This window comes from Sitodiplosis mosellana, unplaced genomic scaffold (assembly GCF_009176505.1).
Source record: "Sitodiplosis mosellana isolate CC-2019 unplaced genomic scaffold, AAFC_SMos_1.0 Smas_scaffold_6197, whole genome shotgun sequence".
NCBI classification, from domain to species: Eukaryota; Metazoa; Arthropoda; class Insecta; order Diptera; family Cecidomyiidae; genus Sitodiplosis; species Sitodiplosis mosellana.
In genome coordinates, this window is record NW_022601438.1 from 3,600,799 (window position 1) to 3,623,223 (window position 22,425).

General features: G+C 36.9%; 2 protein-coding genes across 2 annotated transcripts; both read right to left on the reverse strand.

Moving 5' to 3' along the window:
* Positions 1–330: 330 nt before the first annotated feature.
* On the reverse strand, positions 331–1,382 carry LOC129577092 (BTB/POZ domain-containing protein 6-B-like). The gene is made up of 2 exons (XM_055463554.1): positions 502–1,382; positions 331–379 (listed from the first exon to the last, which is right to left on the reverse strand). The coding sequence occupies exons 1-2, from the start codon at positions 1,380–1,382 to the stop codon at positions 331–333; spliced, it is 930 nt and encodes a 309-aa protein (XP_055319529.1).
* Positions 1,383–2,513: 1,131 nt separating this feature from the next.
* Positions 2,514–3,797, reverse strand: LOC129577093 (BTB/POZ domain-containing protein 6-like). Its single transcript, XM_055463555.1, has one exon. It carries the CDS (start codon positions 3,795–3,797, stop codon positions 2,514–2,516), a length of 1,284 nt encoding a protein of 427 aa, XP_055319530.1.
* Between the last annotated feature and the right edge of the window lie 18,628 nt (positions 3,798–22,425).

Sequence of the window (22,425 nt, forward strand, 5' to 3'; positions counted from 1 at the left end):
TAGTTGTCACAACACTGAAAATTTCAATTGTTGTTGATAAGGTAATACGTTCTTTGCTTTCAAAATACAATCTCTTCTTTTCTAGATGATTTAAATAATCTAATAAACTGCAGGAATATTGTCCATCCAGATGGAAGGATATCGTAGCTTGTGTGAAACGGGTGTTTATGAAATTCAATTGTAACACTACCATCCGATTCGACCAATGGCGATATACGGTATGAATTGTCTTGAGGAATGTTCGCTAATCGAATTTCGTACATGATTTGCGGTTTGATCAAAATCCGCGGATTTAAAACTATATATTGACGATGACCTTCCCACATTGTTTTAGGTGAGCTCGCGTACAAAATCCTCTTTGATGAATCGTTGCCAATCTCTGTGATGGTTAAATGAGCACCTTCAAAATTTCTATTAGCCTTGTCAAATGGGACACACATAAACCTTTTTAATAATACCGGTTCATTTGATGTAAACCAAATAATTTCTGAGCCCTGATACCTTATTGTACTCGAATACGTATGCGGCCTTTGACATCGCAAAAATGCATTTTCATTCCATGTGAAGCGTTGACGATTTTGATTGAATATTTTCGGTTCATACCCTTCCACTGTTAAAATGGACATAATATCGTTGTACTCATCTGGAGTGAAAAATCCATCGTTCGACATTGCAAAGGTTGAAAACTCTTCAATTGTCATCGCCCCGAATCGAATCAATTGCAAACAATCGCCGAGTTGAGCTTTCAAATTCTTCATCTGCGTTTCATCCAAATCGTTTTCTTTGCATGCATATCTTGCCCATGATAAACAGGCGTTAAAAACGTCCGTTTCTTTGCAGTGTAGATCCAGATCGAGGATACGCTTCAGAGTGTTTTTATCACAACGTTGAAATAAATCGGATTCGAACATAATTTCTGGTACTCTGTTGATTTTGTTAGCACAGGATTCAATTAATTCTTCGTTTTTGAGACAAAGTGCTAGCTGATATTCCCAGCACAAGTTCTCCAGGGTTGGTTGGCTTTTGAGAAGCACGGCACTAGCGTTGACATGTTCGAGGATATCGTATATGTCAGCCAAACGAACAACGTTCTCCATATTTTCCATCGTTAGTGTCACCTCACTCCGATAAAAGAACTGCAGAAACTCCTTGAATGACTCGGCGTCTGCATCAACAATTTCAACATCTCCTTTTTCTTTCAACGCTCCGAAGAACATGGCATAGAACACCGGGCTTAGAGCTGCCAAAATACCTTTGTTTGCTGGAACTTTTTGGACATCATCGTCGTAGTTGAATATGAAATGAACATCGGCCAGTTCTTCGTTGAGATACATCCCTGCAATTGCTTCCGATGCACCACCATTTTTTAACACGTTCGTCATTTTAACTCGTCGACACTTCAAATTTACATTTACTCAAAATTATTTTCAAATCTAAATTTTTTTGTTTGTTTTCTCCAACGGTTACGATCGCAATAAATGTTCTGTTTCAAAATCAGTTGTTTCTCACACAAACGTTCGAGAACTTATGTGCGGTTTAAGCAATGTGGTCGGTCGTTTTATGCGAATTTGAATACGAATATGAATAAAAGAGACTTCATTAGCACGAAGGTGTGTGTGTGTGTGTGTTTGGATTTGTGTCCATTCGATCGCATTATGAAGGTCATAGAGAGATAAAACCAAAACAAACACGTACAAAACTAATCCTGTCGAAAAGTCGTGCAAGATAGACAGACTAATTACACTTTCGAATATGCATTTATGCGAACGGATTTATTTCGGTACTCCTGAGAATTGGGTTGCCTTTTTACAGTTCCAACAAACAAGCGCAAACATTACAAAAATGATTATCTAGTGTATAATTTGAGGAACACAACATGGCGATCCGAATTTTTTTCACTTTTGAACAAAGTCAACCCAAATGTCCCAAAAAAAATATTCTTCTGTATTTTGCATAGTCAGATTTCATACGTTTCATTCTGAAAATTGAATGCATTTCTCCATTCCATATGAACACATGAATTCTGTCCTTCAAAACATAACGAAAGACAAAACGTTCTTGTTTGACAATCTCGTCTCGATTTCATTTTAATTGAGTAGGAAATGTGAATTTTCATTAAAATGATTTGAAAGCATCTAAGCTAGTATTGTTATTTATAGTGTGTTAATTTCGGTGCTTCCTTTGTTTTTCAGATAACATTTTATTTAACAAGCACATTTCACGGTTTGACAGCACGTATTCTGATTCTTGCAAAATATTTGTTCAGATCATGCACACAGTGAAATAAATTGCATTGGATCAAGGCATTTTGAAAATGAATTTAAAACTCAGTATTTTTACATCTTTGTCGAATGTTTATTCGTTAAAAATGAAGAAAACAAAATTTGAATAAATAAAATTGTAGAACTAAATTAAAAATCGAAGCGAGTTGTGTTTGTTATTCCAAACTGTTGCAAAATATAAGACTGTGTTCGTCTGCTATGTTTGCCCTACGAATTCTATGCGTCATTTGCCTAAAGTCGTTTAAAACTCAAGCACGAAACCAAACCGCGTCGATTGCTGTTCCCAATTGAATCATTTTGATGGAATTTCACACAGAGATCGTCATCCAATTGCACTTCCGAGTTCCATAATGCGCAATGATAATAGTAATTACAATTCTCAGTTTCCATGCGAATTTCGTACACTTTGTGTGGCAAAATAATCAGTGGCTGTGGTATGGCGATTCTAGTTTTGATTTTTCTAATGAGTGTCACCTCTTTGGTGAAGAGCGTATTGCTTTCGGACGATTCGTCATCTACTTCAATGATGGTTAATTGAAAATTCACAGAAAAACTATGGGAATATTTATTCAACAGACCTTTGCACCAAAATGCACCAAACAGAAGTGGTTTATTGGCTGTGAACCAAAGAGATTCCATGCTTTGAATGTGGTAAGGTGTATCTTCGATTGAATTCTCTCGCCAGCACATCAACTCTTGGTTTCGTGGCCAATAATCCAATGGCTTTGATCGTAGATTTTGACTAAACATGAATGAAATATCCGCCAGTTCACTCGATGAGAATAAATCGCGATGTGCGGCCAAAATTCCAACCAACTCTTCCGTTTTCATTGCATCGAATCGTATCAGGTAGAAACATTCGCCGAGTTGAGATTTTACGCACTTAGGATCATTTTCGTCGAGATCGTTTTGTTTGCATGCAGATCGTGCCCAGGATAAACATGCGTTCAACACATCAGTTTCTTTGCATAGCATCAAATCGATTAGCAGGATATTTTTCAAAATGTTTCGATCACAACGAAGAAATGAGTCTGTTTGGAATACATCCAGTGGTGACGTGCTGATCATTCTCTCGCAAAATTGCCGCAACAGGACATTATCAACCGACATTGCCAATTGATATCCCCAGCATACATTTTCCATCGTTAATTTACTCTCAATATATCGCACACAACTGTTGATACACTCGAACATATGGTATTTTTTGGCCAAATTTATAACTTCTTCGATATGTTCCATGGATATTGTAACTCGTTTCAAATAGAAAAACTGCAGGAATTCTTTGAATCCATCGATAGTAGCACTAGAAACTTTAACGTATCGACTTTCTCTCATTAGTCCATAGAATATTCTGTGGAACACGGGACTGGCTGCAGCTAAAATGAGCTTGTGTGCAGTCACTTCATGGGTTTCACCATCAATTTCGAACACGAAACTCACATCAGCCAATTTAGCGTCTAAATACAAAGTTTCAATTGACTGTGAAACACTTTTGTTCTTCAGTTTATATGCCATGGTCGAGGTAATTGTGGATTTGTTTCGATTTGAATGAAAAAAACAATAGAATTTATGCATGAAATGTCTACTCTACGCTCAATACTACACGATATGTATTAAGAAACAACTAAAGTTTATTTACAACCTCAATGAAATGTTTAATCTTTCGGCGCACATATTACCATAATATCGTTCATGAATTGACGCACTCAAATTTTTGGCCAGCAAATGGATACAGATTATATGACTACTGCGTTTGTCACGCAATGACACATTTTTAAAACTCGAGCGTAAAATAACGAGATAAAGTTTGATATAAAGCTTTTTTTTTTAATTCCTTATTATGTTTTCATTTTTTCGTTGTCGTGTGAATCACCCTTTTAGTTTCGAACACAAATAAATCCATTGTTCCAACGATTTGCATCAAATCAAAGTTTAATTTTGGTGGCAGACTTACTTAAACGGGGCGAATTCCATTTGAATTGTGCGCCAAAATCCAAGTAGTTATTTGTCATCGCGAGTGAGAAGAGATTTCACACAATTTCTATGCATGGTAAAACAAGCAAATAGATATCTGAACACGAGTCGCTGCGAATCATAGCACAGCAATTAGATGGCAATTTTACGAGTCAGTATGAGTCAGCTGCGGGGAAATTAACGCTGACTAATTTTTTGTCGAGATAAGATTATAAATAGTCAAAATGATCAGAAATGAGAAAAATATTAATGATTTGCATATTCAATTGAATGTTAAAGGATCTTTCAAAACAGATTAGTCGAAATTTTGGAGAAAAAACTCAAATTTAATATTTCAGTCAACGTTTTTTTTTTATTGTTCAGAAAGAGAGTGATACATTCTCAAATTCTGAAGCAAAACGCAATCATTTTATCAAGACTGATTATTATCAATTGAAATTCATTTCATTTTAAAATCAATGTAGAGAATATTCTACTGAAAATCGAGTTAAAAGTCGGTTATAATAAAAACAAAGCCTAATACATACGGCCGTTTGACTGTATCACAACGAAAATCAAAGCGAAATGGATTTGCGTTTGTTGTGTGAGTTCCTCTTGTGTCTTAAGCGAAAATCGCTTGTTCGTCTAATGACTGTGTGAGTGATATAGGGATTGGGGGGGATGAACTGAGCTTGTATAACAACAATTAAACCAATAACATAGCCAATTTAATTTAATCACATTTGTCGAGCGGCTTCAAATTATGCACATAAGCATACACAAGCGATAGAGAGAGAGAGAGAGAGAGAGAGAGAGAGAGAGAGAGAGAGAGAGAGAGAGAAAGAAAGTGGCTTTGCTGCCGGCGCAATGTTTTAATTCGATGAACTTTAGCAAAACCATTTCATACCCAATAGAAATTATGAACACGTAAAACAGCCGTGCAACGATGACTTTTTGCCATTGCCACAGTTGCCGTTTTCATTCTGTGGGTTGGTTGTTGTTGCCGTTGTTCTAAACGAAAATGGCATGAAATATAATTTTACAATGATTGCACGGCGTAATATTAATTTTACGCTTTATTCCCATTGTTTTTACTTGAAAATGTTGTGTTCGCTTGTTTTGCATGCGGCTTGATGGCATTCGATGCGCTTGAATGTTCGGTTCCCTCGGTAAATTGAGCAACCAATAAAACTCAATGAGGTATTTTAAAGGAAATTATGGAAATCGACACGGCAAGGACAAACAAACAAACACACACACACACATGTTTTACTTCACATTTAACGAGAGGCTGAACAGTGCTAAATCGTTTTATACAAATCTAATTACGGCATTAGAATCATTTTGAATGAGACAGTTATTTTAAACAGAGATTCAGAGTTGCAAAATGTGTTGTCAAAGGGTTGATCCAAGTTCAGAGGATTTTCGACAGAAAATCGAAACAATTTGGAAAAATCGAGACTTTTGCCAGAGCAAAGAATTTGAAGTAATTTCGAAAATAAGCGTAGTCTTGAAAAAAGTAAAAAAAAAGCAGAGAAAATGATGTTTTATCATTTGATCAACACACTTCTAAACATTTTTCTGTCATTGATCACTTTCATAAACAAAACATGTAGCCCTCTAATCGCTTGGAGTTTGTAGTATGACGTTTTATTTCAAAATCGAAGTCGTATCAAAGTCAGTGACGAACGGATATTGCCTATAAAAAATAGACCAATATACAAATGAAAAGAAGTCTTCCATGACATGAACATAACTCCAGAGCAGTGGAATGCAAAATCTAATAAAAAAAAAATCACAGTTTTAATGAATAATAGAAAAATCTGCGTTTTGTTCATTTTGTACCACAATATATGATGAGAAAAATCTGTTTTGTAATTTTATTGAGTCAAAAAAAAAGTCCTAGTCAACGACATTTATGTTTTTTCAAGACAATTTACCATCCGAATGCTTAATCCTGATTAAAAAAAATAAATAGCCAATCCACATTTTTTTCTCTCCGAAGATATCGCCCGACTGCTGCTTCAAAAAATGACACTGAAGTACTTGAAGAAAAGAAAAGAAGAATTTCATGAAGATAATGCCAACAACTGTGGGGTGATTCAAAATACTTGTTCTAAATTAAAGCCAATAAAAAAGTAATTGATTTTCAAATAATGTCTTGATTGGCGAGAAAAAGTCGGGGCTAGGCTCATTCCACGTCTGACGCACTTTGGTTCAAAGCATCTTATTAACCAAGAACCGAGAGCCATCGGGATGAGTTCAAACAACCGCTCGGTCTGCAATTCTTTGTGATACATTTAAGTGTAAGTAATATTACGCCAGAAAAAAAGGCGTTCAAGCTGAAGAGGAAGAAACAGGTTGAAATACCAGCAACAGCTACAACAAACGGTACAATAACGAAGTCGGAAATTAAAAATTGGATTTTTCCACCGAGCGAAATTAACACGTTGTATTGAGGCTCATAAAAGGCATATAAAATGAACGCAGAAAAAAAAGACGAGTGATACGAATGTGGGGCATAAAGAGAAGTTGAAGGCGAGAAAAAAAGGTTACGGGATTTTTTTCCACTCTTCACACATTTTTTTAAACGGTCCGTCGATTTTGTCAGTCGATTATACGGAGATGACTTTTATTTCTTTCTTCTCTTTTATTTTTATTTTCTAAATTCTGTTTGATCCGCGTTCGGTGCATTTGTGGCAGTGGATTATTGCACAGCCTCGAATGTTGAACAGACCGAGAAAAAAGTGTGAGCAAAGTAAGAAGCAATTGTTTTTCTTTTGAGAGTGTAACACAAAACACATGTAAACACATTGAGCAACAACGATTCATCTACAACTGATAGCGTGTCTATTGTGTGCACGGCTTTTGATGTGTGCTACTGCCTCGCTCGCTCGATTTTGGGATTGTGCACCCTTCTTATTTGTGTGTGTGTGTGTGTGTGTGTGTGTATGTGAGCATTTGAGCCCGGGGTGCATATTGTACTTTAGCGTGTAAAGTGAGCTTGTTATTTCGTGAAAATGCGAAAGAGATTAGCATGTTTAAATGGCATCGGGATGGGAATGATGACACTCTCCCTCGCACACACACACAATGCGTCTTCTATAAATCTAGAATATCCATGACATTGATGCGCTTTAGACGGGTCATCCATTTGACTGCCAACATATTATATTATTGACTTTTTCGAAGAAAAAAAATATTCCAACGAAACGTCGTCGCTTGACTTCGTGCCACCGTGTGTTATTTTGCAGGATGCACTTGCTGTTTTTTTCTCACCAACGAACCAAAGTAGATTCGCGACTTATCGCATTTTTATCATGCTTTCCTTCGATTTTCATGATGGAAAAAAATTGCCGCCGCATTTCGTTCGCCTCGTTTTAATTTAATATTTCGTTTTTTTTTCTTCTCATCCACCAAGTATATATTGTTCAACGATGCAGGGGCATTTTTTCCGGTTTGTGATTTTTTCTAAAGTGAATCTGATCAATTTAAATGAGTAGAGAAAATGTGCACGACTTATTTGTAGGTTTTCCCGATGACATTTTTTCTTCCTCCATCGTCTTCATTTCACGTTGAAATCATCAAACGGAATGAGAGAGTGAAAGAGGAAAAAAACGGCGACATTCGATACAAATGTATATTGGATCAACGAATACCACGGAATATCGCGCGAACTGGAAGAGAAAAAAAAATCTACGAAGACGAAGAAAGAAAAAAAACCAAAGAATGGAATTTAATTAAGTGAAATTGCGTCACTTGTGTTTTAATTGCATTTTTATCATTTGACAGAGATTTTAATGAGGATTTTCTTTCGCTTGCGCGCACTTTTTTTATCATGCAGTTACTTCATCTCGTGTCCTCTTTTTCCGCTGTTATCTCTTTGTTTTTATTATTGTGACTGTTCTTTTCGACTTCTTTTCTTTTCAATAATGCGGGAACTTTTTTTCCAAGCGGCTATGCGACACGTTTCTTGATTAGATGAAAACAATGCGAGAAAAAAAAACTTATTGCTTAATAATAACGAATAATATATCACATTGATTTTGGACTGTTTTTCCTATCCCTATTTCGTTTTGTCTTCACAATTGACGCAACGAGGGCACTGTCTAATCTACTTCGCACATCCAAACACAATTGCACGCGATTTCAAACAGCTATGGCAAAGAAAAGAATGGGGAAAATGTTTAGTTAGGGAAAGAAAAATAAGATAAAAACAAAAATCGACAAACTTCAGAAGGAAATCGTAACTGATAACTGGAACAAACATTGCCAATGGAACAATGACTATTCCATGGTGAATGGGTTAATGACTAAGTCGAAAATACACAAAAGTTAGATTCTAATTAAATCCGGCTCTATTTTAAGCTCAAATTCCATCCTAGAACTGGTAAGTTGCTATTTTTGTAGTTGAAATCGTTTATAACAATCGTTTTATCAAATTTTATATTTTTTTCTTTCTTCGAAAAATAAATTCTTTTCAAATCACTTTTTTATTTTTCATTCAATATTGTTCTCATTCAAAAATCGAGCATCTGAATCGCCTTGTTCTCAATTCAATGACCAACCATATCACACCTAAATCATTTAATATCTCCCCCACGAACATAAACATTTAACGGACTAACACATAATATATTTGAGGGAAGCGTCCACCAACGAAACTAACAAACACCATACGTTGCTGTTGTGCGATCTAGCTCATAAGTGTGAGGAGTTATGAACCGGAAGCCGTTGGTTAGTGACAACAATAAAAAAAAAGGAGCAGCAGTTAAGTAAAAACCAGCGTAACACTCGAAAATTTATTTGCTTAATAAATCTAATGGCATGTTTTCGATGTGGCAAAATCGTTTTCATTGCAAAACACAGACTATCAGAACTATTTCTATGCTTGTGCAACATGCTGCGTGTATGTTTTTCTTTCCCTTGTGCTGTCTGCGTTATTTCTCATGTTTTCCACCTTTGCACAAACTCGGATGCTGTGTACTACACTCGGTTCTCTGCCATTCGACATTCTGCCTGGAAATACAGTTTCACATGATGTTTATAAAATTCTTGCATACATTGAGCCGTCGTATCGCCACCAGCAGCAAATGATTAAATTGAATGAAAAAAAAAACTGTGAACAAGATGGAAAAAAATATCTTTTATTTTGATAAACATGGAAAAAATGCATCCGAGTAGGTTTCAAATAAAGGTGGTAAATTATGACTGGTTCAAAGATACATTTTCACATCCGACGCAGTCCACCTTAATATATCGCCTCACAAAATATTATCACACGATGTCTTTGACTCAATTTTTTTTCTCTCGATTCAAAACCCTGATTTGTTGCAAAGAAGAAAAGGATTTCGTTTTCAAAAGTTTGATGAATTTTCGCGCAAATTAAAATCGCTAGAACCAAGATAATGGATGAAATATCGAACACATGATGCAAAATTCGCATGCCGAATCGTACAAACCCAAAATGTGAATCGCTCATTCTGTTCCGTGATGATGGATTGAACGAGCAACTATTTTTCCATGGTTTTCCCATAATAATTGTACAATACACTGTACAGCACACACACAATGGCATTTTTAATGCATAAGCTTGGCTGTTTGGCCAAGTGAGAAGCTAAATCGTGAAAAGCGATGTTTATTTTTCTATGGATTTACATAATTTAAAGTTGAATAAAGAAGAATAGACAAAAAAAATGCGGCAACAGCATCGAAACAAGTTGATGTGCAAGGCATTGCGTTTCTCTCTTATGTTCGACGTCGAGACGAGACTGAAAGAGAGAGCGAGAAAAATAATTCATGTGTTTCGCGTCGGAAAATATTGATGTTAAGCATGTTTCCTTTCACACAAAATATATATGCGAAAATGAGATATCTGTCGCCTTTTCTTTCGTCGCTTTCGATTCTTTCTGCTGCTCCCTTGATATGCTCATCTCTTTTATCGACAAAATAGTTACTCATTTGGAAGAAAATTACAAGCGTTATCCTGCACATATCATCGTCACTGAGGAACTGCGCTCAATGTGTATGTGTGTTTGCTTATCATTCACACATATGAATTATATGATATGCGAGAATGCGGTCTTAGATCCATCTCGTTTATCTCGGTGTTTGTTGTTTCGCCTTTTATTTGAATTTTATTTGTTCACTTGTGATGAGGAAGTCATCTGGAAACGAAACAACCATAGCGTGTAAATGTGAAAGGGTGCACCCGAAAGAAAAAAAAATGAATAAATACTCATACAGGAAATTTAAAATATTTATGCAATTTTTTTCGTCATTCTCTGCATCTTTTTTTATTGAACGCCGCAGACATAGAATAAAAGCGGAAAAGAATGGTCTTTTAGAAATATGGATTTCTTTTTTCGAGTTGAATAAACCGTTTGCTAAAATCTTCCGTCAAATTTCCGTACACACACACACGCACGCACGCACGCACGCACGCACATTATTATAGTCAATTATTCAAGGGTGTCGATGTGAGGATGTCGAATGAGTTCATTTTCCTCTTGTATGTGATCGGACACGATTGTTGTTTTGTGGCCGGAAAAAGACAATCGGAATCACACATAACCGAAAACGGCTGCAATTGAAATGGTTTTTGGAATCGAACGGAGGAGAAAAAACAGTGCTACGCAGGAAAATCACTTGGTATTTCGGGGAAAAATGCAATGAACTAATGTTAAACCATGCAAATGGTTTTAAATACGATCTTTGATTGACTTTCAACGCGACATTTTAAGCTACACATTTTTTTTCTGCGTTGACATTAGACATCGACACTTCAGTGCAGTTGAAACAATTGAAGGGTAGCAAACGGATTTGCACACATACAACTTTGGTTTTCCATTTCAGATGTCTTTTTCCACGCCGACTGCATAAATATTAGCGAGGCTTTATATATTGTGTTTGTTGACGATTCGGCCATTGGCTGGTGGTCGACAACGAAAGAAGAGCTTAATAACAGGCTGATAACAATTTTGTTTGTTTTATTTCTTTATTTCTGTGCTGTTTTGCGAATTTCATTTTGAGATTTGGTGTGTGTTGCACCTTTTTTTCTGGTGTTCGCCTTGTCACACGGCCGCTCAACGTGTTCGTTCAATGGGCTCGCTCTGGTTTGGGTGTGTATATTTTTATGGTGAAACATGTTTAATTCCACTTTATCCCAGAATGTCAACGCAATCTAATTTATTAGCGTACAACTGCTTTTGCTTTACATCCGGCCACACCATTCCATTGAGATTATTACTCCAAACATTTACTGAGGTTTGACCAGGCCTGTGTTGTTTTTGTCTCTCTCTCTCTCTCTCTCTCTCTCTCTCTCTCTCTCTCTCTCTCTCTTCCTCTCTCTCTCTCTCTTCGTCTCTCTGGATAAACAGCCAGAATGACATTGTGTGCATAAAATTGTGCAAAACTAAAACCTAAGCCTTTTTGATTGCTGAGTACAGTGCACATAATTGCATATATTACGGCACTTTTTTGCTGTTGCTGTTGGTATTGTTGTTGTCATGTAAACCACAGTAAAAATGGGCTTTCCTAGCCTAATAAATGCCTTTCAAATTGGCCATGCAAATATGGACAAAATAGTTGCACAGCCAGTCAGTGTAAATGCTGGTGGAGCGCACAATGAATGACCGTTACGATAACATTTACTCGCTAAAAACAGTTAAGTATAAAAACTAAATAAATTCCATTAAATTATGTGTGGTAGAACATTTGTGCACTGATCTAATTGCCCCGAGCTCGGTCCGATTTGGATCGGCAGGCAAACATCAGTCGATACTCGTTTTTTTTCTCTTTCCCTCGCTCTTCGTTCACCGGAGAAATAAATGAATGCGTTTGCGTTAAACGACAGCATTTAACGAACTGAGCTCAATTAAGCGGTCCATAAAAAATCACGTCGAAACTTTTTTAAAAACTAAATTCATTGATTTCAAAAAATGGCGATTTTTTTTGTTGCTATTTACGGTTTTTTCTAGTTATGACTTTGTGTTCATTTACGGGTGACGCCATTTTTTTTTGCTGGAATCGAATTTAGTTTAAACTATGGTGAATGTGTGTGTGTATTCAACGCAGAGAATTTATTTTAAAATATTTGAAAATTGGCGAGAATTCAGCGTCAAAAATGGCCAATCTGCTTGGTCGAAGTAAATTCAAGTAATGCGCCAGCGAGGGATGTTGATACGAAAATCCACTGTGTCAGATTACGAGATGATATGGATTTTATGCGATTTACAGTTTGTGGAGACTTGAATGCGGGTGTAATCTACGAAATTGTTGTTTGTCAGTGTCGTCGTCGTCGTCGTCGTCGTCGTCGTCGTCGTCGTCTCGTGTGTGAGTAGAGTGAGTGAGTATTCGACATACGGTTGTTGTCGGCGTTAGAAAATCTCGCGTGTGCAAAAAAAGGTGGTAGCTGATGACGAATAAATGTAACAGCTGCCCTTGATGAATAACTGTCTTTATGGCTAAAATTCTAGTTGCGGTTGAATTTCTAAGCACGTTATGGTTCCACGACAACGCCGCTCGGAAATTGTAACAACACACACATACACATGCTTTGGGTAAAAAGCAAACTCCGATTTACTTGCGTAAATGGGGAGAGAAGAAGTGAAAAAAAACTGCAACACGAAGCGACAAATTATATTTATCAAACGGAACTTTTTTAATAAACTTCAGCAGACGTAATATGTATGTATGACATAATTTCGTTCATCGGGCCGATAGCGAGAAGCCGGCCGTGTGTCTCGGTATGAATTCGTAGATATATCACAAGTACCGGCCCTATAATCATCGAGGATAGTTAGCTCGTCGTCTTCGTCCTCGTGAATGACACACCGTACAATGGCTTAACACAAACTTTATTTGTTTTCGCATATGTGTCACACACACACACAGTGCGAAACACTGTGAACGTGCAAGAGAAAGAGCATCACTGCTGAGTTATTACAGTAAATGCCAAAAAACAACAACAACATCAACAATGTTCCAGTTGATGACAATATTTATACAGATTTATATATATATCTATATCGGCAATGCCATAATATTATCACAAACTGTTTAACGACAAGTTTTGTCGCTACATTCACTCATTCATTCGCTCACAAGTGACGGATTGTTTTTCGGTTGTGCAAACGGTAGCGGCTGTGTGCAGCGCGCGGCGGCTACTTTTAATGCGCTCGTCGCCCCATATGTGTGATCACATATATATATATATATAATTTTGCTGTGCGTTGTTTTGGAAAAACTTGTTTTAATAAATTTTGCACATATTTTGACCGGTGATGTGAGTGAGTTAGGTGATTAGTGCAGCGAAACTGATTTAATTTTGGTTGTTGTTGATGTGTTTCTTTTTTCTGTTGCTGTTCATTGGGCATTGGTTTGGTCAACAAATGATTCAGTCACAGTTGCGAGGGTAATTTAATATGTATCACAATGAGAATAAATCTGTCGATTTTGCGTACACGCACACAACGAATGGCACAATGGATTTTATGGCAAAGTGAGCGAGAGAGTAAACATTGAGTCAACCGGGGCACCAATGATGCTCATATCATTGACCTGCACTGTTTCATTCCGAATAAATGACAGTCAATGAAATTAATATGCTCACACGCACACACTTTACGTTGAATCTTTGAGCGTCTTTTGATCAGACGGAGACAAAAACTTCAATCTTATGACTGAGGGTCATTCTGATTGAATTTCGTTCGAATTGAGCTTCAAATGAATCGCAGTATTGAATGAAGCTCATGAGAGTTTTGAAGGCGCACGTTTTTTTTTCAAACTGCATTTCCAATTCAATTACATCGTTTCAAGCAATCAATTTCATTAAAAAAGAGCAAACGCTTTAAATATCAATTCTATGTCGTCATACGACTAATTTAATTAATTTTTCTCGGTATATTTTTGGGTAAATTCATTATAACATTAAATAAAATGTATGACGCATGGTGCATGGTGTGAGAGCAACAAAAAAAAAACACACCCGTGTGCTGCTCATTTCAAATCGTTTTTCGCATTGCCAATTTTTAATTGGCCAAAATCGTGCTGTTGTCATAATTATATTAAACTGAGATGTTTTTGAACTCGACTGGGGGGGGAAAAAAAACTGCATGGAAAAATATTGTTATTCGCTTGTGATTTTATTTCTCTGTAATTTTTTGTTTCTCTGTACTCTGTTGGGTTGCCTGCATTACATTGGTAGTCAACGCGCTGCACCGAACCAAATGACCATGGTCACACAAAATCATAACTAAGTTATACAATTTACGCTCATCGGGTGGAAGCTAAGACCGAAAACAACTGTGGCGACGCGAGCGCCCTCAATTCAAATGGGAAAATCAATGTAATTTCGTAATTTTTTTCTGAACTAAACACCGCGCCAATTTGAATTTTTTTGATAATTCCACCCTATGTTTACGCTTCGATGCAACCGGAATGAAAAAAGAGTGAACAGAGCAGCAGCAACAACGAAAAAACACTCACACAAAATTGCACAAATATCGTCACGTAAATTACAAAATAAAAACCGAATCGTAATCGACGGCAATAAAAACACTGTGACACACACACACACACACACACACACATATCAAAGGCCACGGCTACACTGGCACTGAATGAATTGTATTGTATTGTGGAAATCAAATGCTATTGAAAAACTCGCCACGTTGAACACATAATATCGGCCGGCCGGCCGAACGTGCGATTTAGGCAATCACAATAGATTTTGCATGTATATTAAAAGGAATTTTTGCGGAGTTTCGATTGTGGAGTTTTTATTTTCATTTAGCATTAGTCGAAATTATCTGGAACAAGAGGAACTGTTTCAATTCAAGTACAGAAACACAGAGAAAGAGAGAAAGAGACTGAGCCTAAACGAGCAACCATCCTGGCCAATTTGATGTGTGTAACAAGCAACTAACAAAAACGAAAAACCAATGTTACAAAAGAATGGGTTGTACGCTGCCTCTTGTTGTTGTGCACATATTGTGCACGTATGCACGCGAGCGAACGAACAACATGAAAAGAAAGGGAGCAGAAGAGCGGGAGAGAGAGAGAGAGAGGAAAAGGCAGTCAAATACTCCATCGCCGAAAAATATGTGTATGAATTTTTAAATATTCCAAGCGCGTAATAAAATAACCGCTATTGCATACTTTTGATTTTTAAATATGATTTTAATTTGGATTCATTTTATGTCATACTTCAGTTACGTGAGCATACTACACAGCACCATTTAACGTTTAAACCGCGTGCACTCGTTCACTTCGTTTCACTTTGCCGCCGTACCACCTCCACCATCCCTACGTTTGCTACAATATTAAAATGCTTTGTGATTGCTGTGTGCAGTTACGTTGATTTGGAATCGGAGTTTTCCATGAGTTGCAAGTATCTGATGATAAAATTGCATTCAAACTGTACATTGATGACAAATTTTTTTGTTCCATAGTTTCATGAGTGTTTTTTTCATCCCGTTCCACATTTTTTACTCTCCACCAAATTAGCTCGCTTCCTGCATAGAAAATTTAACAAATTCCAACAAGGAAAAAAGATGATTGAATTTAGTTTCAAATGGATTGAATTCAGTTAAAAAAAATTGTATTAAATTCAGTTCAAACCAAAACCCAAATCAATGGCATCATTCAAACAGAATGTTGCACGTACGACATAAAAAATGACACATCAAATGAAGTGCACTCACGAAGTAAACAAACGGTAGTGTAATTATTCATTGTGCATTTTCACATGGCGATCGAACCGAACGATTGGAGTATGGAAAAAATATGGCACAACTCAATCGCTGAGCTCAAAGTCCGATTTTGTTGCACGTGTACACGTTTTCGTTATTCAAGTTGTTGAAAATGTCAAAAACTATAAATACATTGCCGAAACGGAAACACGTTTCTGTGCATTTTTACAGTGTTCATTGTTGGCCATGATGGATTTTTTCATGTTACACCGAAGCGAAAAACCACGTGTAATTAGCACCACAAAAGCTTTTGCACATGATTAGTGAAGTTAAACGTCCATTGTGTTGTGGGCTCGACAATCAAGACACCAAAAAACGCAACACACACACACATACGCACACGAATACCGGCGCATGAAAACAGTAATTGTTTTCATCGAGAGAAAAAGAATTCACTCCTTCATTGTTTCGGCATAGGGTTCATTAGTTCATGCAGTTCGGCAACAATGTGATTTACATTCTTGAATTGACATTCATAAGACATTTTGCGGAGAATGAATTTGGAAAAATGACAAATTGAGAAAATTGCTTCAGAAAATTGAGTTCGTTTCCAAAGAAGAATGCATTTCTCTATATTTTTCAATTAATTTTTATACGCAGTTCATGGAAATGCAAAAATTGAAGAAGATGATTCAACATAATGATGTCTACCTTCAACATATACAAATTATCTGCATCAAGAGAAACGTTTTTGAATTTTACGTTTTTTCATCAAGAATCGCCTTAATTTCAGTTATTTCCAAAGAACTATAAGACATTGCATGTTAAACAGCGTAAAACTGTGTTGTTCGCGGATTTGTATCCTTGTAATGAAAAATGACGTGTGATGAATTGAAAAGTAGCGATCAGAGCAGTATGCTGATGGCATCGCGAGCATGTGTAATCTCCGGCACATATAATTCGTATGAATGTGATAAATTCATCGCATCTAATACCGTTAAATTATTGAGATTTAAGAAGAAAAATAAGTGTGGATTTCGATTGGATGTTCGAAGAGATAGACTATGAAAGAAGATCGAAAGCCGACGAATATATTACAAGGAGCAATGGTCGGTGTAGCACATGTGGGAACGGCATCATTTTCTCATTTGCTGTGTGCTTCCATTCATATTATCAGCTAACCTACTTAAATTTTTGCTCGCATCGCGTGACATAAATTTTCCGGTTATATTGTGTGTGTGTGTGCTTGAATCGCAATTTCCACTCGTCGGGATCGATTTTTCGTGTAATTTACACGCAGCCTATGCTGGCACCGTCAATCTGTATTCGGGTAAAAATATTCTCGCGCCACTCTCTAAACAGTGAAATAGACTTTGAGCTGGCTGGAGTATTTAATCTTTTTTGTGAATGCAGATTGTATTGTCTGACGGTGAGAGCTACCTTAAAGTATCAGGCAGCCTTTAGTTTGGTGGCGCATCCAGAGTACAAATATTTGAAATGCTTGAGATTCGTTGTAATAATCATCTTGTCGTCAATATGGATGGTGGTGTGAGCATAAATTTTGTGTTTGCATACAACGCAGAAGGGACAGTAGTAGTATCGGCATCGTCAGTAGTCAGATTCGTTTGGTTGTCATTACTGCTTGAAGGCTTCATGCTGATGGTTGTCTGCACAAATCGTGTTTTCACGTTGTCGGTGATTATTGCTGTTCATGTCGTCGCCGCCGTCAAATATGCTAACATCACAAGAGACTTTGAGTGTTGAGAAAGCGCGCGTACTTGGTTGCATCCACCGCTCGTGTGTTGATACTTTTTTTTTCAAAATCAGGGTGATAAAATTTTACGATTATTCAGAATATTAAATTGTTGATTTATTATTGTTGCTGCCACTTACTTGACTTCTCTTCCTCTCTTCTATCCTCTTCTATCCTCTACTTTTGGCTTTTTCCAGCTCACACTCTCGAGCACGGAGCGCGCATCAAACGCAAATGAGCAAAATGATACTTTGACTGGCAGTGAGACGCGCATCCGAAGAGGGTTCAAACACATGACGGGCGACCACCCCATACCAAAAGGCAATACAATTCAAACATATGATGAAGACGATACACACACATACATACACTAGTCGAACATACTTGTCGAAATGCACTTATGCGTTTATATGCAAATTTCACTCCAAATATACTTTTAATGCGCTGAGAGCGCGATGCTCGAGCATCAACAACACACACACACACACGCCAAACGGAGCACAGTTTGGGCATCGAACAATATTTTGTTCGTTCTGCTGTGTGTTTTTTCCCTTTTCTGTCTCGGTATTTTGCATCGTTTACAAATTACAATTTTATACGTGGATAAAATAAATGCGTTACCCATTTGTGCATCGTAATTTTAAGCGTTTTCGTTCAGTTCGCCTTCAATCTGGTGTAAAATATCATTATTTTGTAATCTGTTTGGTATGCATAGGTGCCGAGTGTTTGTTCCAGTTTTGCACAATTCGATTTGCGTATGACGCTTTCTCTGGCTGAAAGAAATGCGACGTACTTTGTTGTTGCACAGCAAAGAGATATGAAATCTTGTATATGTCATGAAAATGTGGACTTTGATGAAGAATTCATTGGTCTTAATTAAAGAAGTGAAAATATATTCCAGTGTAGATAGTCCAAGCGAAAAGTATAAATTTAAACGTTTATCACCCCATTGAATTTACACTTAATGCCACTAAATATGGCCACGAAAAAGAAGGTTTTGTGGTTTTCCATAAATTAAAAGAAGAATTGCATTTTTATAGAAAAAGGAAAATCCGCACGAGAAAACCGTAGCCATAAAAGATAATGGATGGATGGAAAGAAAAAGTGTCATCTAAAGCGAGAAAGACCAGCACAAATCTGTAGTGAAGTTAATCGAAGCATAAAAACAGACGCACACTTGCAATACATGATTCTATCTAAATGATTCCACTTTGAATGTTTGTTATGACAATATTTTGTTTTTTTTTTCTGCATCATATCATTCATATCTTAAATTGTTGGACCTACCCTCGCATCAATAAAAACCTCATTGTTGCATCATCATTTACAGTTTGGGCATTTTCATCACCTCGAAACCTCAAATGAAAAAAAAAGAGAAGATAATGATAATGATGAACAAAAACATAATCAAAAGAATATGAAAAATAGAATATTTATTAACATTTTTTAAATTCACGTTTTTGCAATAAAAAAAAAACGAACACAAAGAAAACGTTTTTATTTCTCTCGTTCTATTCATACTTTGTCCAACAGACGGTCGACCCAGAAAAAGGAAAATTATCGACTGTGAAAAAAATGAGCATGCGGTCGTTTAGTCGCGGTTTCTTTTCCTCCATCACCAGATGAAAATGAGCAACCCCACTGCATGAAAATAATAGATAAAAGTTTTTTTTTCTCTCTCCTTGCACTCACTTCTTGCTCTCTGAACTAAACAAAGAAATGTACTACGATAAAAATGTGTAAATTTCACTCGGCTAATAAACGACTGGGGTTGGTTGTTCCGTTGCACAAGAATGTTTGTTCTTACGCTCATTTTGACACAGGAACAGACTATACACGATAAATTCAGCCGACCAGCAATGCGCGCACACACACATACATACGTCAAGGGCACGGCTTGGCCCATTTGATTGTAGCTAAAGATCAACCATATTACATACACTTTGTACCATGACGACATTTAACAAGTGCTCATTTTATCTCCGCACACTGTATCAAACCAAACAACCGACACATAGATATCTCACAATCACCCCGATTCACGCTCACACTCTCTTTTCTGATGAAGTTTCGATCGTTTGCTACTACCGACCGACGAAAAAAAATGCAGACAATTTAATTAAATAAAATCCAATAAAACAGCGCACTTAAGATACAGAAGAAGAAACCAAAAGGCCACAATTTATGAAAAAGGGTGATTATGGCCCTTTACCTAATTAAAAATGGTAATAAGTTTGACTTCGCCTTTGCTTCGCCTTTTTTTTGCTTGAAAAAAAAAACCGTGATTCGCGCGCACATTTAACGCTCCCCACTCGAAACTTCAGTGATAATGTACAAAGAGAATGTTTTTTTCTTCTCAACCGTGCATCTTTATGATAGAAGACACTCTTTACGGTAGTATCACCGGCAAATGTCTTTTTTAACGTTTCATTCGAAAATTATACGTAATCTTATGTTTAAAACAGATTTTATGCTGGGAATTCGGTGGTACAGACGTGAATCGGTTTATTTTTAGGAGTTCACAGCGCACCTAATTGAACATGTTTTTCACAGATTTGGCAACTAAAAAGATGTTTTTTCATTCTACAATTGAACCATTGCGATAAACAAATTCCTTCAAAATATTTTAGTTTTAAAGTGCAACATGAAGTTCTTTATGGAGTTGTAGTTGTAAACTCTACATAAAAAAATGCCTTGTCATGAAGAAGAGAAAAAAAGGGAGGAAAGATGCAATCTCAAGTGGCCACTTCTAAAATGTCTGTACATAAGCCTGAATGTGTCACATCATCACAAGACTGTTGCTGTTATTGAATTTCTGACTCGGAAAAGGTGGCAAAATGTTTTGCATATAGAAATTATGAATATGGAACAAAGGTTCAAGTCGTGAACTTGTCAGCCTTTGAACTCAGTTAAATAATCGGTAAAGTGTTGGTGTTGTACTTGTAGAAAACGTTCAACATCACAACATCTATAGAAAATTTGAGATGCGCTGCATTTTGTCATATTCATTGGATCATCCATACATCGGTAATGCGAAAAAAAGTCTTCAACAATGTTGAAAAAGTGTCATCATGTGTTAATGCATTCGATAGATGATCTATATGGAACGGTTTTGAATCACACATTTCACACTACAAATTGCTTTAACTAGTGAAATTTTTGTGACTAATGGACATTAAATTAGGGGATTTATGTTGTCCATTTTCATCTAGTGGCCGGTGTTCTTCTGAGGCTAGGCACGTAATATTGTGTAATTTGGCATCACGTTAAATGGCTTTTGAATGCGTCAAATGCCAGGGCTCATCGAACACTCTTCACTTATCCATTCGCTGTCCCTTTCGCTCTCTGTCGCATGTTTATTTGCATCCATGGCCATAATCTCTACGGTTGCCTTTTGTCACATATTCGATGACCAAAAACGAACACACCAAACACATACACACTCTCACACACAAGCACCAAATTACAAACGCCGTGCAAGCGATTCCATAGGAAAAGTGTTTTGTTAATATTTTGCTTGATTTCGGATCGTCTATGCATTTATAAACATATCAGATGTAGATCCTGAGCCCATTATTCATATGTGCAGTGAAATGCTTATGCCATATAGCCAGGGCTAAACGAAATGAACAAAATGTAACGGAACCAACTTATGATACGGTCAATATATCATGCTTTGGACATTTATCTTTTCTAGTGACAAACATTTTGATTAATATGAATTGGCGTTCGGTTATGCTTTTCTCTGTCACTTTGCTCTCTCCATCTCTTCGTTCACTCTCATTCTCTCATTCTCTCATTCTCTCAGTGTGTGTGTGTGTTTTACGCGTATGTGATGAATGTTCGCAAAGAATTTAATTCTTTTTCACCCACTTAAATACCGTATGAGTTGACGTATCCTTTTCAGATTTGCCGTTGTGATTTCGTGTTTGAGTGTTATGCACCGAAAGAGAAAGAGAGCGATGAAGAGAGTTTACACAGTCGATTGGCTAATGCGCCCGGCATTACATGTGTTTTTGTCGTTGTGACCTCTTTGCATCACTTGAGCGCTCACAAACGACCAGGGATTATAATCAAATCTATCTGATTGCGAATGCCAAAACGAATAAAAGAAAGCAATCGCAGAGGATAGAAAAACACACACAAACACACGAAAGACCTTTTTAACGAGTTGCGGTGATTGGATTCGCATCGGATAAAAGCGGATAGATGCGATAATATTTAAACGATTGACAATGAAATGGAAAGCACGGGCACGGCAAAAGAACAACCACGGCAATGACGATGACGTCGATTATGACCCAACACCAAATACAAACACCAAACAAATCGGAAACTAATTTGCTAAATTTACAGGAATAAGTGTGTTCGGTTCGATTGGAACGTGGGTGCATACCAAATTGTATGAACTACACTGAAGGCACTGAATCAACATACATGGAGAGAGACTCTCTCTCTCTCTCTCTCTGAGAGAAAGAAAAAAAGTGGCAACCATCTCACACCAAATCGATTCTCTCGATCGGTATTTTCTAATGAATTTGCACTTTTTGTTAGCATCAATGAGTGAAACGAAATTTTAAACAATCCACATTATTTTGCATAAAAAATCCAAAGTTGAGCTGAAAATCAGGTTAGCTAAAGAAAAATCTCCACATTTGCATGTTGACCCGCTAAAGTTCAAATATTGTAATCCCCAATGCAATGAACTTATTCGATTTATGGAGCTATCCGAAGCCATCTCGTA